The sequence below is a fragment of the Neofelis nebulosa genome, chromosome 2, assembly GCF_028018385.1.
Source record: "Neofelis nebulosa isolate mNeoNeb1 chromosome 2, mNeoNeb1.pri, whole genome shotgun sequence".
NCBI lineage: Eukaryota > Metazoa > Chordata > Mammalia > Carnivora > Felidae > Neofelis > Neofelis nebulosa.
The window spans coordinates 200,644,738-200,660,829 of NC_080783.1; the positions used below are offsets into that span (position 1 = coordinate 200,644,738).

Sequence of the window (16,092 nt, forward strand, 5' to 3'; positions counted from 1 at the left end):
CATGTATTCAGACGACCCAGGAGAGAGCAGGCTGTGAACCCCTAGGTTCAGCCACTGCAAAAGGGGTTTCCTCTCTCCCTCCCCGCATTCTGACGCTCCGCCTCAGTCGAGGGGGCGGGGCGAGGAGGATCCCCGCAGGGCCGCAGGAGCTATTCCGAGGATCTGCCGCAGGCCCCGCCCCCCCGCTCCTCCCCGATTGGGGCGGGCTCGCGGCTCCGGCTTCTGGGGCCGAGCTGTGCGTGGGTGACTCAGCAGCGCCCGCGCCTGCCCCGGCCTGATAAGTGTGTGTGCGGTGAATGTGTGTGTTGGGGTGGCCGGGGAGGGCTCTGTGTTAACGAGTTTGTGCGTGGGGAGTACATGTGGGGCTGTGTTTGTGATCTTGATCTTGTGTGTGGCTCTCTGTGCACTTAGGTGTGCGTGGAGGGGTGCATCTGTGTCACGGTGTGTCCCTGTTGTGAGTTTGCATAAAGGGTGTGACTCTGTTTGTGTTTCCCTCCCTGTGTCTTATAAACATGTGTGCCCCCCTTACTCCGCTCCCAGGCCCTGGGGACCTAGAGAGCCACTGCCGGGTGGGGGTCTCTCTACCTAGGCAGCCTCTGTGCGTTTTTTGTTGAGATGATTTATGAACTTGTGTGGGTGAACGTGGGCTTGTCGATCACTGGGAGGGGGAGGAGGGTTGGCGTGCTGTCACTGCCTGGACTTCAGGCCCTCCTGCCCCAGTACCTCTGCCTATAAAGCCTCCACCTCCCTTCCCAGACTGTAGAGAGCAATTTGGGGAGACCTCCAGAGGAGATAACTCACATTTAGTGATCTCTGTTATTTTACATGCATTTTCTCATTTGATCTGTCTGAGTCCTTACAGCCAAAAGTGTTCTAAAGAGGGTCTGAGACTTGAGAGAGTGGAAATGACAACCCAAGGTCGTGCAGTTTAAGAGCAATGGAGGCCGTCAAGGTAACAGAGGGCAGATCTCCTCCTAAGCTGAGCACCCAGTTTGCCTGGAGCCTGTGGGGCGCTGATAAGCTTGTGAGGCAAGGGAAAGAACCTGTTTGTGTCCCCCCTCCTCCTCTGAGTTTCCTGGGCCTCCAGCCAACTCCTTATCCTGCCAGAGCCTGAGCACTGCCACCAACTTGGATTGGGTGACTGGGTCTTGAGCTGAGTGATAAAAAAATTAAAAAAAAAAAAAAAAAAAAAAAAAAACAGGGGACAAGCTGGGGGCTAGGGAGAGGGGCCAGGGCCAATGTAGAAGCATCTGTTACTTCAAAAAGACTTTATTGAGCACGTTATTAAAAACTGGCCAATACCCTGCTCTGTCTAGGAAGGGAAGAGAGTCACAAGACCAAGCCACAAGGAACGGTGGAGCAGGCAAGCTCAGGCCTGAGGCAGGGGGTGTGGCTGGGATCTGTTGCTGGTTTCAGTCCTGACTCCACCATTTAAGGGAGGCCCTGAGACCTGGCCAGTCATATTTCTCTGTTAGCCTGTCTCCCTGTCAGTCAAATGAGGTAATGGCGCTAACCCTGCCTGCCTTCCCGCACTCCAAGATGCTAGGAGGGAAATACATTTATAAACAGTTGTTCTCCAAACATAATGGGCGGTCCTGTTGTGACTCATGGCCTCCTATGAGAAAGGCCTTAAGGAAACTGTATACCCAGAGCCCAGAGAGGGGAAAGGGTCCCAATGGAGGGGCTAGGGAAGGCTGCCTGGAGGAGGTGACCTACTAGCTAGATTTTTAAGGATGAATTTAGTATATGGAAATAGAAGAGGGTGTCCCAGCCTACATAAAGGCCTGGAAGTAGAACAGTGAAGTTGTATGTTGGGAACAAAAACTGGTTTGGTATATTTGGCACAGAGTGAATGCCAGGTTTAGACTGGAGCAGGTGAGGGGCCGGAGGGAAGCAGATGTGGGGACAGCCAGGAGGTCTTTGGTCCTGTCTGGCTGGGGTGTGGCAGTCCTTTGGGGAGGGCAGAGAGGAGAGGGAGAATGGGCAGGCATCAGTTCAAGGACCCCCCCTCCCCAGAACAATCCATTTGCAGCCTGGGGCAGATCCCCAGGATGACATCGAGGTGGACACAAGGCTGCAGAGCTCCCTCCAAAAGAAGGATGGAGAAAAAGACAAGTCAGATGCCCTGGTCCAGGGAACGATCCAGACATGGGCACAGAGGGTGCCCACGAATGAACATTTAAGGGGTCTGGAAGGCCCCGCTGCCAAGGAGTTCCTCTGGGTTTGCTCCAGTGTGGGGAGGGAGTCATTCCCACCGGAAGCACTCCTTCCCAGGGAAGGCAGCCTCTTCAGAAGCCCCTGTTGAAACAGCAATGGTTGGTAATGATTGATTAGCCTATTATGTATCTGCCAGGTACTTCGCTAACCTGTTCCCATGAGGTACCCCTGGTATACGGATGAGTAAAAGGGGGCTGAGAGAGGCGAACTGTTCTGTTCTCCATCACACAGCCAATAAGTGGCGAGGCCAGGACTCCCCGTTTCCTGAGATGACAGGAAAGAGCTGATGGAGGCGTTTGTGAACGGCTGAGATTCTGTGGGGCAGGAAACCGGAGGAACCCTTGCCGGGGAGAAGGAAACATGGTGTCTGCTGCCACCTCGTGGTCACAGAGCCACTTGGGGCAGAGGCGCAGAGCTGAGCTCACCAGGCTTCTAAGAGGGTGGCTGCTTTGGGTGCAAGGTGTCAGCAAGGGTAGTGAAAGGGAGGGCACGCAGGTGGGACTGCGTCCTGGATTGTGAGACCCCAGGCATGCCTCTTTTCCTTGCTCCTCAGGTCTCAGTTCCTTCAAGAGGACTCAAAGAGATCATCTTTACCCCTGGGAAGATCTGTCACAGCCTTTGCTCTGTCTTTGCAGCTGGGAAAACTGGGGACCCGGTGGATCCAGGATTGTGGGACCTAAAGCTTATCTGGGGGGCCCCCATTAAAAAAGAATGAAGGGATGCCTGGCTGACTCAGTAGATCAAGCAGCTCCTTTTTTTTTTTAATTTTGTATAACGTTTTTAATTTATTTTGTGAGAGACAGAGTGTGAGCGGGGGAGGGGCAGAGAGAGAGGAAGTCACAGAATCTGAAGCAGGCTCCAGGTCCTGAGCTGCCAGCACAGAGCCAGACGTGGGGCTCGAACTCAACGAACCGCAAGATCATGACCTGAGCCGAAGTCGGATGCTTAACCAATTGAGCCACCCAGGTGCCCCCATTAGAGCAAGCAACTCTTGATCTCAGTGTTGTGAATTCAAGCCCCAGGTCGAGCACAAAACCTATTTAAAAGGAAAAAGAAAAAGCTAGAAATGCCTGGGGCACCTGGGTGGCTCAGCCGGTTAAGGGTTAAGCTTCTGACTCTCGATTGATGATATCAGCTCAGGTTATGATCTCGCTGTCATCCCATGGTTGGGGTCTGAGGACTGAGCATAGAGCCTGCTTGGAATTCTTTCTCCTTCTCCTTCTGCCCCTCCCCCTCATGCACGTGCCCTTGATCTCTCTCTCTCTCTCTCTCTCCTTCTCTCTCTTTCTCTCTCTCTCTCTCAAAATAAATAAATAAACATTTTTAAAGAAAAGAATACAAAATACCTGTAGGCACTCAAGACTATAGAACACAAATTGGAGAGAAGGGAAGTCAGAGTGGAAAGACCTTAGCCAATTCAAATTAATATATTTTACTTTTGCAAATTTTACAGAAATATATGGCTTTGTGAACACAAGACCAGGGTTCCTTTAGGGCCGATGCTAGTATGAAGTCTTGACTGATACATAAGCCTCACAGTGAGCCAAGCATGAGGTCCCCCATGGGAGATTTGGGGATTCTGAAGCCAGAGCAGGATCCAGATTCATGTCTCCCACCTCCTACCCCCTCCAGGCAGGCTTTCACCTAGATTTTCCAGAGCTTTTACCTGGAAGTGAGTCCACTCTCACCCCACCTTCTGTGTGGCCACATCCTAACAGTCAGATTTCTCCAGCCAGGACTGCTCAGGGATCCTCTGTTCCATCCGGTTGAACCCTCCTTTGCTTTCTAGGCATGGAGGTCCAACCGCATAAGCCCCGGGAAGCCTTCTCTGCCCGCCCTTGCCTCCTCTGGTAGGGCCAGCACCGTGTGTGGCATGGAGGTCTGTGGTCAGTACAGAGCTGTTGGCTGAGTCCCTGCAGGGCTATCAGTCTAATGTCACCCACATGTGGGCAGTCTGCATGGACACATCCTGAGACCCTCCTCTTGTAGCCACGCCTACAGGATTGGGGTTGAGAGACAGAGAGAGGACTCAGACCCAGTGCCAGCCCTCCTCCAGCTCATAGTCTGGTGACCAAGTAAGGCATGGACTGAGTCTTAAAACTTTTAGACCTGAGAATAACTTAGAGATCAACTAACCCAAGTGATTGTCTAGCTCATTTAGCTACAGAAGCCCAACGTGGGAAACAGAGGGAAACAGAGGGGAGCTGCTGTGCTGGAATGAGGGCAGAGACTAGACTTCCTCTGCTTGTTCACTGCTCATCCTCAGTCTGAGCACAGAGCCTGCTACACTGTACATAAATATCACTTCAATGAATGAATTTGAAGCCATAACTCAGGGCAGGGGAACATTGCTGGGGGGAGAAACTATCCCGCCAGTGCCTCATCCACCTCTGGGCACTTCTCCCCTGTGGGTGGGATCTGAGCTGGGTCTCCACAGCTTAGTAAAGATTTTCAGCTTTGCTGCATCTTCCTTTTCTTTCTCTTCAGAGCAACACCTTGACTGTCAGAGGGAGCTGTTGTGTGACTTTGGGCATTTGCCCTGTCTGAACCCCCATCTCCTCATTTGTTAAAAATACCCTGCATTAGGGGGCACCTGGGTGGCTCAGTCGGTTGAGCATCTGACGTCGGCTCAGGTCATGATCTCACAGTTTGTGAGTTCAAGCCCCTCATCGGGCTCACTGCTGTCAGTGCAGAGCCTGCTTCAAATCCTCTGTCCCCTGCCCCTCCCCCACTCTCACACTTTCTCGCTCAAAAATAAGTAAAACATTAAAAAAAAACTTACATTGGGGCGCCTGGGTGGCTCAGTCGTTAAGCGTCTGACTTCAGCTCAGGTCATTCATGATCTTGTGGTTCGTGGGTTTGAGCCCCACGTCCGGCTCTGTGCTGACAGCTCAGAGCCTGGAGCCTGTTTCGGATTCCGTGTGTGTGTGTCTCTCTCTCTCTGCCCCTCCCCCTCGCTCACGCTCTGTGTCTCTTTTCCTCAAAAATAAATAAACATTAAAAAATAGAGAAAGGAAAAGGAAAGAAAGCAAAGAAAGGGGTAAACTAAATAAGGGTGCTGATGCCAGACATGGCCAGTAGGTGGCAGCAGCGTCTGTGAAATGAGCTTGTCCTGCCTCCTTTCCACAATTTCTTCGAAGACGAGCTGTTTGGCTCACACCGCACACCCCCTTGCAGAGGGCTCTGGGATCACCTGGGAGCTGCTGGGGTTTCCCCTGGGGAAGGAAGAACACTCATATGTTAATTAATGGGATGCGGAACCATGAGTGATGTGTTTTACCTCTTCTTTTTCTTATCAGGTTTCTCAGTTTTTCTAACGAGCATCCTGTAATAACCATAAACACTGGGGGGAGAAAACCCACCTGTGTACCTTTTCATGGGTCTTTCCTTTCCCCTTAGGGGGTGGCAGGGTTCGCATATGTCTGGCAATGCAGGCCAGCGGCTTGCACGAGGGGGCCCTGATAGCAGCTGTGGGGGATCTAACCAGGGCAAAGGATGGGTACAGAGCAATCAGAGAAGGCTTCCTGGAAGCAGAGGGAAGTGGAGCGGATCTGGAAGGGTGACGAAGCTGGCACATGACAGTAGTCTGCCCTGCCTGCTGCACTTTCTCAGAACTGCCTGCCCTTGGGCTGGGCCTCGGCCGTTCTCTTCCCGAAGTGTGTCCTCATCTCCCTCTGAGGGAGTTTGAGGTTGCAGGCAGGCAAGGCTGAAGTTAGATTCCTAGAATCCCCCATTGGGAAGGGGCATGAGAGGTCATCTGGGTTTTTCAGGCAACTGGGAGCTATTGAAGGTTAAAGGCAGACTGTGCCCCCCCCCCCCCATCAATAATTCTGTGCCCCGCTTACCACGTACAGCTGTTGGGTCACTGGGTCTTCTGGAGAGTCCTGGTATATTAGCTATAATAGTTATGCTATTTTACAAAAGAGAAAGTGATGCTCAGAGTGGTCATGCAGATGTGCTTCTCCTCAGGCCATACACAAAGGTGTATAAAAACCTCAACACCACGTACTGGGGCACCTGGGTGGCTCAGTCGGTTAAGTGTCTGACTTCGGCTCAGGTCATGAGCTAGAGGTTCATGAGTTTGAGCCCCTCATTGGGCTCTGTGCTGACAGCTCGGAGCCTGGAGCCTGCTTTGGATTCTGTGTCTCCCTCTCTGCCCCTCCCCTGCTTGCACTCTGTCTCTCTCAAAAATAAACAGTTTTTTAAAAAATCTTCACCGTGCACTTAAACACTAAGGTGCTCTCACACATGCTGTGCAATCTCCCTCTCTCTCTCTTTCTCACACACACACACACACACCCTTCAGAGCAGTTCTTCCTGGCCTCAGTGGGAGTTAGCTCTGGGCAGAGGTGCCAGACCTCTGTGAAATCTTCCTCACCTGAGTCCCTCTCTGTGAACCCCTTCCCCATGCTGGGCAGTCCGAAGCCCTGCCCGTGCCCCTGCCCAAACGGCCTGCAGCTGTGCGGGGGTGAGATCCCAGTCTGGGTCAAGGCCGCCCACCTGCATTGGTGCTCATCACCTTGACACAGCAGGCCCCAGGGTGGGCAGCCCCGGCTGAGGCTATGGGTCTCTGAAGGGAGGTTGCCTCAGCAGGGGAAGGGGGGAGTCTGGGCTCTGGCGCCCTCTTGAGGACCTGATCACACCTGGTGGGGAGACGGATCCTGGAGCAGGAATTTCCCTTCCAGAGAATTACTTATTAACCATCAGCAACCATTTGAGGCGAGGAACATTGAGGAGGTAGAGGTCTCCTGGGACATCAAGCCCCATGCCCAGGGCTGCCCTGAATGCACCCAGAGGAGGTTTGGGGCTTCTATGGCCAAAAGGAGGGCCAACAGGACAAGAGAATGGAACGGAGGTGGGAGTAGGGTGGAGAGAAAAGGAGGGGGAGCCAGTGGGAACCCCAAGAGGCACGTGAGGTGGGCAGGACTCTGGAGGACAAGGGACTTAGATTAGGGGGTGGGCCACAGAGAAGAAGGAGGAGCCAATCTGGAGGAGGTTGGGGGAGAGGGGGCTCCTGGAAGCCTGCTTTGGTTTGGGGCATGCTCTAGGAAGTAGCTACAGCTACCTTGTGTATGTCTCTCTCCCATCAGATGGTTTTGTTTTGTTTTGTTTTTTAGATTTTATTTTTAAGCAACCTCTATGCCCAACGCGAGGCTTGAACTTACAGCCTGAGAACAAGAGTTGCATGCTCTACCAACAGCCAGCCAGGCCCCCAGATGGGGTTCTTAGGGACAGTATTGCAGCTCCCTCTGAGATAGTCCTGAGCATAGGACTATTCACTCATTGTGAGCAACCAGGTCTGTGTCACACACACACACACACACACACACACCACCTCCCCAGGCTAGCCGCCCCCCCCCCCATGAGGGGACCACAGAAGGTCAGCAAAGAAACAGCCAGAGATGTGGACACCAAGAATAGTGCTTTTCTTTATTGGGAAAACAGAAGGTTGGTCCTTGGTACCATGATAGGACCTGGGATAGGCAAAAAGCCAGGTGTATGAGTCAAGCTTCATTTTGACATGCCTGCCTCCCTCATCCCCAAAGCAGGGCAGCTCCAACTACAAACACCAGACCCCCAGGCATCCTTTCCTCTGCCTTGGACAAACGCCCAGTGGTTTTTGCCAGCAGATGTCTGTTTCTGGCATCAAGGAACAGAAGGGAAAGGTCTCTGTTCTCTCCCAGCATGTCAGAGCCCTCAGAACCCATCAAGTCCTACCTCTGTCCCTCCATTGTATGAGGCCCACAGAGGGACAGAGGCCTGCCCAAATATACATAGCAGGAAGTGGACAGAGTCAAACCCACGTTCCCTGTCTCCTGGCTTGGGACTTATTCCAAGAGGAGATCCTGGAAGATGAGCCCCATCAGGTGGATGTCACCTGCATGGATACCTGCCAAGGGGCTCCATCCCCATGACTCAAATGTTCTGGCCAGAAGGCCCAGGCCGGTGCCACCTAGGGATCTTTCATTCCTCCCAGACTGTGCCTCCCTCTTAGGTGCCAGAGAGGGCAGTCTTGGTGAAGACAAAAGGGGACAGCTATGTATAAAGCACTTGGGGAGAAGACGTCCTCTTGAAAACTGTCTCTCCAATGCATGCTGTCCCATCTCCTAAAACTCGAGGAGACGGTTAAAAGAGAAAGTCCTTTGCTCCTGACCCACCTACAGCATTAAGAAATGTGGGTCAGAGCAGGTATAACCTAAAATGTTAGATCACATTTAAAGCTCCACTGTTTGAGCATTTACTCTGCATCAGATGCTTCATTCATCCACTCAGGAGAATACTATGTGCCGGTTACAGGCAACATTCGTGTGACTGAAACAGACAGGCCTTTTTGTAAATCTTCACAACTTCTTGTGTTGTCATCCACGACTGAGGAAAGGGGCTCCAAGGGTGAAGTGGCTCGCCCAAGGTCATACAGCAAAGTCATAGCAGGCAGCTGAAAAATCATAGAACGAGCAAGCCTTCCAAGGCAGAGAGGGAATGCATGGACAGAGGGACCTGCCAAGGTCAAGGCAGTTTCTTGGGAAACTGGGAAACTATGACTACCTCATCACCTGCCCAGGTGATGAGACACAGAACCCAGCACCGGGAAGGCTCAGTCTGTGACTATGAGCTGGACACCCGTCCAGTGCCCTCTGCGTAATCAGTTTCCTCGTGGGAGGAAGGCAGGGAAAAGCAGAGGAAGTGAACTTGACCCATCTAAGATGGGATCCTAGCTGGCGCAGCCATGGGCAAGCCATGTGGCCTTGGGCAGGCCACTCCCCTCACTGAGCCTCAGTTTCCTCATCTGTAATGTAGGGGTAATCATTGTAATAGTGCCTTCCTCATAGTCATGCTGTGAAGATGAAATAAATTACCCACGTAAAGTGCTTGGAGCAGAGACGGGGGCTGTGTATCACACACTATTCTTGCTATACTGGCCTCTCACTGAGGTCGGTGAGAGAGCACTCTGCACCAGGTGGGGGGCTCATGGCCGGCACTGCTGATGGGGCCAGAACCCGCGCAGCACCCAGCCCAGCGCTCTACCACGTCAGGATAAACGAAGGCTCTCACCAGCCCCTCTGGGCCCCATTTTCAACTGCCAAGCTGCCTGCCGCCCGAACCCCACAGCAGGCTGTGCTAGTCCCCAGTCTCCTCCGGTCCCCCAACATCTGTAAGCTCGGAGTTGGGGTCGGGCCCAGGCCCTCTCTCCCCTCACTCCCCGGAGCTGCCAGCACTATGTGCTCAGTGCCCAGGAATGAAAAAATAATAATGAATAAATAAATGACAAGAGAAAGTTGTGCGTAGTGTTGTGTGTGAGTGCTGGGACCATGTTCTGGAGGTGGGGGTGGGAGTGGGGTCACTCCCTAGGGGTTTGGAGCCTCTGAGCTGGTTCCCAGCCTGGATCTGCAGTAGGTCCAGGCAGAGAAGGTGGCCAGAGGCCAGGCTAAGGATCCACTGCTGAAAACAGAGAGGCTGGCCTTTGGGCAGAGGCCTGGTGGGGGCTCAGTCTGGACTGTGTTCCTCCAAGTCCTCTCGGGGCCCTGGGGGCTTCCTCTACCTTGAGGAGCATTTCAAATTCCAAGCTAAGCAAACCTCCTTAGACAGCTGCCTCTGGCTCCCCACTATTGTCACAGAATAATTCTGTATTGGGGGCCTACTATGTGCCAGGCACTTTGGCAGGCACCTCCCTCACCACATCCCTAGTCTTCAGATGGGGCTCGTGGAAGTGAAGTTACCTGCCTAAGATCATACTGCTGGCAAGCGGCTAAGAATCCAGCAAAAACCAGGACTCTTGTTAGAGACTGAACATCATACTAGAGACTCATCCATTCCCTCGTCTTAGAGCTAAGAGAAAACATAAACTCAGAGAGGGCAAATCCCTTGCCTAGGTCACACAGCCAGTTAGCTTCAGAGCTTTGAATCCAGATTTAGGCCTTCCCAAGCCACGTAGGAAACTCAACCTGAGGCTCTGGTTTATTCCCATCACCCTCCTGCCCTCCCCACCTCCAATCTCTCTTCTATGACACCTGACATTATCCATCATTCCCTCCCCCCCGGGAACGCCCTCCTCCTCCAGTTTCCATGGCAACACATTCTCCCCATCCTCCTCCTGCTTCTCAGGCAGCTTCTCACTCTCCACTGTGGTTCCTGAGCCTAGAAAGCAGGGGGATCCCCAGGGTGGGTCCCCCATCTCTTTTCTCTTCATTGCTGTCCCTGAAAGCTCATCAACTTTTCCCTCTAGGTCTCCAGCTCTGACCTTGTGCTGCAGCTCCACTTCTAGGTAATAAGAGCTACTTACCATGTGCTAAGAGCTTACCTGTGCTCTGGACCCCATCTATACATTAACTCATTAAATCCTCACAACAACCTTGTAAAGGAAGTCCATTCTGCAGAGCAGGAAACTGAGGCACAGAGAGGGAAAGCCAAAATCTGACTCCAGCTTTCACCACTACTTCTATTACAAGAAAAGATACGAAATTGTAGGGCATTTTGAAACCAGAAGCAAAAACTTGCTTCTATCTCCTGAAGAGAGAGGAATGGAAACCTTGGGGGAAATCAGACCTACTTCACTTTTGAGAGCCCTGTGATGATCTAGAATTACACTGTCAGTTTGGAGCTTTAAAATGCATCATGCACGGTACATTTTGAAATGTGAAGATTTGGAGAGCTTCAGGAGGAACAAAAGTTCATGGAAAATTGCCCTTTTCCTTCAGATTTTTCCATTTGGTTTGAAGTCTTCGAAAATCCTCATCCCAGGGTTCCAGCAATTAAGGCTCTTCCATTTCAATGATGTCTGGGCTTCACCAGAACCTTGGACCCTGGAGTCCTACTGACCTGAGTTCTGCCACCGCTAACAGGGTCTGTGACGGAGGGGTGAGTGGATTGACCTCTCTGAGCCTCTTGTGTAAACTGGGCTCTCACGAGGATCGGATGGGATAATGTTCATAAAGTGCTTGGCTCAGAGCCTGGCACTCGGAAGGGCTCGGTTAAGCCCCATGCTTCAAATGCACACAGCTTTTCTCAGGTTTACCAAGCACCGGAACATTTCCATGCTTTTGCACATGCTGTTCCCTCTTCTTGGTAGCCAACTCCTACTCTTCCTTTAAGATCCTTTGACTGACTCTTTTCTCTTCTAGAATTGTTACGAATGTGTTTTAGTATAAAGCTAGGAAAGGCACTTCCCTCCAACACTCTCCCTGGGGCTTGCGGTCACTGCATGCATCACAATGAGATGCAATGATCTGTTCATGCCTTGTCTCCCAGCATGGGCTTGAACTTTCTGAGGGCAGGGCTGTATCTGACTTATTTCCAAGTCCCAGTGCCCAGTGTGCACAGCCCCTGGCGTGATGTCGATTTCAGTATGTTTGCTTTACCCTAGAGGCACCTGGCCTGGACGCAGCCTCTGCTGACCCCAGGACAAATTTATGTATGAGAAGTAGTGAAGAGCAGCCAGATCTGTTACAGCCATAGGAAATGGCAGTGAGCAGACCCAGAGCAGCCTTGAGAGCGAGCGGAAGGGGACACAGTCCTTGCAGAGAGAATCAACAGCCCTGACTCCAATGTCACCTTCTTCAGAAGTGTTCCCCAGTTCCTAAATTGTCCCCTCTCTGTGACATCTCTCAAAGGCATTAGTAAGAGGAGTCCCATGTGATGAGGAGCGCCCCACCTTGCTGATACACCCCCAACCCCCATTCAGACACAGAAGTCTCTATGGTCACTGGGCACTGTCCTACATCTTCCCAAGTGCTACTGGAGCCATTTGCTGGAGGAAGAAAATTCCCAGGTCTGGAGCTTCTGGGGCCTCACCCTGAGAAGGGGGCTGTGCTTTGTCAACTAAGGGCATCCCTATCCCTAATGTGCAAAGCTCAAGCTGGTGCCTAAGCCCGCAGCCTCCTGAATGTCAGTTCAGCCCCTGCTGCAGTGACAGTCAGCCAGACAAGGGAAAGGCTTTTGTTCCTAGGAAATGACTGTCAAAGAGAAAGAGAAAAGAGGTATCTTGTTTCCTTTTTTTTTTTTTTTTTTTTTTTTTTTTTTTTTTTTTGTGGTTTGAGACAAAGACGTCAATTTCTCTCCATCTGTCCCAAAAAGGGAAGAAAGTTAATTTGTTTCTACAAGGATGTCAGCTCACTGCTTCAATAGGGAGTCAGGGGTGTGTGCGCCTGTGGGGGGAGGGGGCGGGGAGAGGCGATGGAAGCACGGGGGAGGCTCAGGGAACAAGGACAGACCCCCATATTCAGGAAAGCAAAGATCTGGGAATGCCTGAATAAAATGCCAAACACATGAAGAGAAAAACCTCTATGCCTTGCTCGGGGTGGACTCGCCCTCAGCAGCTTGAAGGGGGAAGCTGGGATAAGGACGGGGGGGGGGGGGGGCGGCTGGGGAGCACACAGCATTGGAAACACTGGACACACTGGGCGCAGCCAGGGGTTGGGAGAAGGGAGAGGATTTCTCCTGGAGGTTCTTACCAGACACCCAAGACTGGGAGGAGAAAAATCCACATTGGTGCTTCAGATGCCCCTATCCAGTCCCAGGGTCCATGGAGCTCTAACTAGCGCGGTCCTCCGTCCTCCGGTACCTGGGCAGAGAAGTCAGGTCCCTGGGACACCCCCCCCCCCCCAAAAGCGTCTGTCCTCCGGTTTGAGGACCCAATGTCACTGCGGAAGTTCCCCAGCCTCGCCTCTGCCCGCCCACCGCCCTTGGCGCAGAGGCTGACTTGTAGCTCTGGTGTTGGAGCTGCAGGACTTCCTTCTTAGCCCCACAGAGCTCAGGGCTGGAGACCCTACCCCGACTGAGGCCCTGCCTGAAGCCGCTAGCCCTGCTCCACTGTCATGTCCCAGGGCCCACTGGCACAAAGTGCTGGGGACACTACGTCGCTGCTGAAGCCATTCCAAGAAAATAGCTGTCAAGGACAGAAAAGGTATATTCTCTCTTCCTCTCTGTTTTATTTTCTCTTTATTTATAAAGTCCAGTTGGACCTAGGGCTCGGCAAGCCCCGCCTCTTGCTAGAACTCAGGGTTTGGGACTCTACCCCAAGGTTGAGGCGCCCACCCCCTGCACACAGGCCCTATCCTATCTCATGACCCAGTCTGGAGCCGCAGGCCGCCTCACTGTCCTGTCGGGCCCCCTCGCCCCCAGAAGAGGCCCGGCCCCACCACACAGAGACCCACTCTTGCAGCCCCTTTGTCAAGCCTCCAACTCTACCACTGCTCCCTGGGTCCCAGGCCCAGTTCTTCAGGTCCCAGGCCAGCAAGCCTGCTCTGGCCAGAACCGGAAGCTGGCTCACCGCAGAGGCCCCGTTTAAGCCGCCGAGTCCCAGAGCCACAGGCCCTGCTCCACCAGGGTCGCCAGCTCTTCGCACCCAACACCAAGCCGACCGCGCCCCCACCCAGCCCGGAGGCACCGCCCCACCGCCTTGCTGCGTGCCCCGTGCCCCGCCCCACACCCGAGGTCCACCCCGCCCCCCCACTCCCCTCGCGGGGGCTCCAGTCTCTCGGCCCCTGCCTCCGCTCCAGCACGGCCCCCTTCTCCAAAACAGGGGCCCTGTTCGGCCCCACTCCGCGTCGCGGCCCCGCCCCCTGCGAGCCCGGGGAGTCGGCCAGGTCACCCCGGGGAGTGGGAGGACGGCGGCGGGGCGGGCCGGCGCGGTCACGCGGCCGCCCCCCCGCCGGGACCGTCGGACGGGGTGCAGGCGCTGACCCGTTCGCGGGCCGTGGTTTCGCGGGCGCGGCTAAAGCTGCTCCGCTCCGGGCGGCCGCAGGGCATGCGGCAGAGCTGGCGGAAGCAGCGCTTGAAGTTCTCGTCCAGGAAGGCGTAGAGCACGGGGTTGAGGCTGCTGTTGGCGTAGCCGAGAGCGATGCACAGGTGCAGCGCGGCCACCACGAGCGGGTCGCGGCGGTCGATGTCCACCAGCGTCCAGACGATGACGAAGATGTGGATGGGCGCCCAGCACACCACGAAGGCGCCCACCACCACGAGCACCATGCGCGTGATGCGCCGCAAGCTTCGGTCCTTCTCCTTGGAGCCCGAGAGTAGGCGCACGCTGCGCAGGCGCAGCAGCATCAGGCCGTAGCACACGGTGATGATGAGGATGGGCACGACGAAGGCGAAGAGGAACACGCAGATCTTGGTCACCGTATCCCAGTACCAGCTGGGGCTGGGGAACTGGAGCGTGCATACCACTGCCCCGTCTGCCGGGGAAACAAGGAGAGACAGACAGGAGGTGAGGGTTGTGTGGGCCTGAGCATACCCTGCCTGCTTGCTACCCTTCTTGGTTTGGTCAGGTCCCACGCCTCCTCCTGGCCTTTGCTCAGGGTAATTCTTCTGTCTGGAACGTCCTCTTACACTTCTGTACTTGATGAACTCCTACTCATCCTTAAAGACCCCAGCGGGATTGGCCCTAATCTAGGAGGTCTCCTTTCTATATTTTCTTCCAGTCCCTTCCAAAGCCTCTACATCCATGGCCAGCAGTAATCATATAGTTTAGCCCAAAGCCCCCAAATGCCAGTTGTTGTGAGAACTCAAAACACCCTACCCATTTCCAGACTAGCTGCAATGGGGACAATACTGCTAAAACTGACCTAGAGAGCATGAGTTAAGAGAACCCAGGCCTTACTAAACCTGTGGTGTGAACCTGGGCAAATTATTCAGCCTCTAGGAGAGCTTCCACAAAGTAGGACTGATAACAGTACTTAAACCTCACAGGGTTGTTGCAAGGATTCAATAGGCTACGGCATGTGAAACATTAGTACAAGGTGGTTCAAGCTCTTGGTGTAGTCACAGGGCAGAGGGGCAGATACATATGAGTCCAGAAGTCAGGGCTAGGTCAGGGAGGCAGATCTCAGCTTAATGGCAAGAAGAGCTGACTGCTAGATTTGTCCAGAGGTGTACCCAGGGTGGAATGAGCTCCCTGTTCCTGGAGTGTGGGTGTGGGCTGGATGAGCACCTTAGTGGATGTTTTGGGATTCAGAAACAGGCCTGAGACTGTCCTGGGGAGCTCCCAAGATCTCTTGGAACTCTGGGATTTGAGGAGCCATGCTGTGGACTTGGATCCTGAGAGTTGTAGAAAGGGTGCTGGGGATCCACAGAGGGGGTCCACCGGACAACAGGATGGCAGGACCCCCAGGGATGACTGAGTCCAAGGACTTCATTGTGCAGATGGCAGAACAAGGCTCAGAGAGGAACAGCACTTGTCCAAGGTCACACGGCAAGCTGCATACAGAACCAAGTGCTGAGTGGGGAGGATGTGCAGGGGATGGAGTGCGGAGAGAGGAGGCCCATCTGGTCTGGCCCCTAGTAGGGCTACAGCTAATGGCCCATAAACTGAAGGCTGGCAGTGAGCAATGGGGCCCAGCTGCTGAGTCAAGACCAATTACAGGGAAGCTGTATGTGATGGTTAAGGTGGTCAAAAGGCCTCCCACCAAACCTATTCCCCTTCCACCCACAGCACGACCCTCTGCAAACCTCCAACTCAGGGGGCAATAGGAGTAACAGATATAAGGGCAGGAGCCTTGGGTGCTAGGCCAAGTTCCATCAAATGCCTAGCCACGTGACCCTAAGTAAGCCACCTGACCTTTCTGATTCTGGATGCATCCCTGCCTTGTCCTGAGTATTTTACACATAGAGCCTCATTTAATCCTCACAACACCCCATGATACAGTGTGGCTCAGATAGGTTAGTGACCAAGGTCTTTAACATGGTTAAAACTACTTTCTGTCCCACTTCCTTATGTCAAGCAGGAGCCACATAACCAGCTATCACTAGGAGGAGATGGGCCATAACGTCTAAATGTTGGCCATACTCTATCACTCCTTCTCCATATTCATCTGCCGGCCAAATGCCAGCAGTGGAGGATTCCAAAACCATCTTTAGGAGCCTGGGTTCCTGAAGAACTGT

General features: G+C 53.5%; 1 protein-coding gene across 1 annotated transcript in view; it reads right to left on the minus strand.

Annotated features, from left to right (window-relative positions):
• Positions 1-13,686: 13,686 nt before the first annotated feature.
• OPRD1 (opioid receptor delta 1) overlaps positions 13,687-16,092 on the minus strand; it is a 32,367-nt gene continuing 29,961 nt past the window's right edge. The window contains exon 3 of the mRNA XM_058718366.1: positions 13,687-14,387. Coding sequence (XP_058574349.1) covers positions 13,846-14,387 — 542 coding nt within the window. The 3' untranslated portion in view covers positions 13,687-13,845. The remainder of the gene's footprint in view (positions 14,388-16,092) is intronic.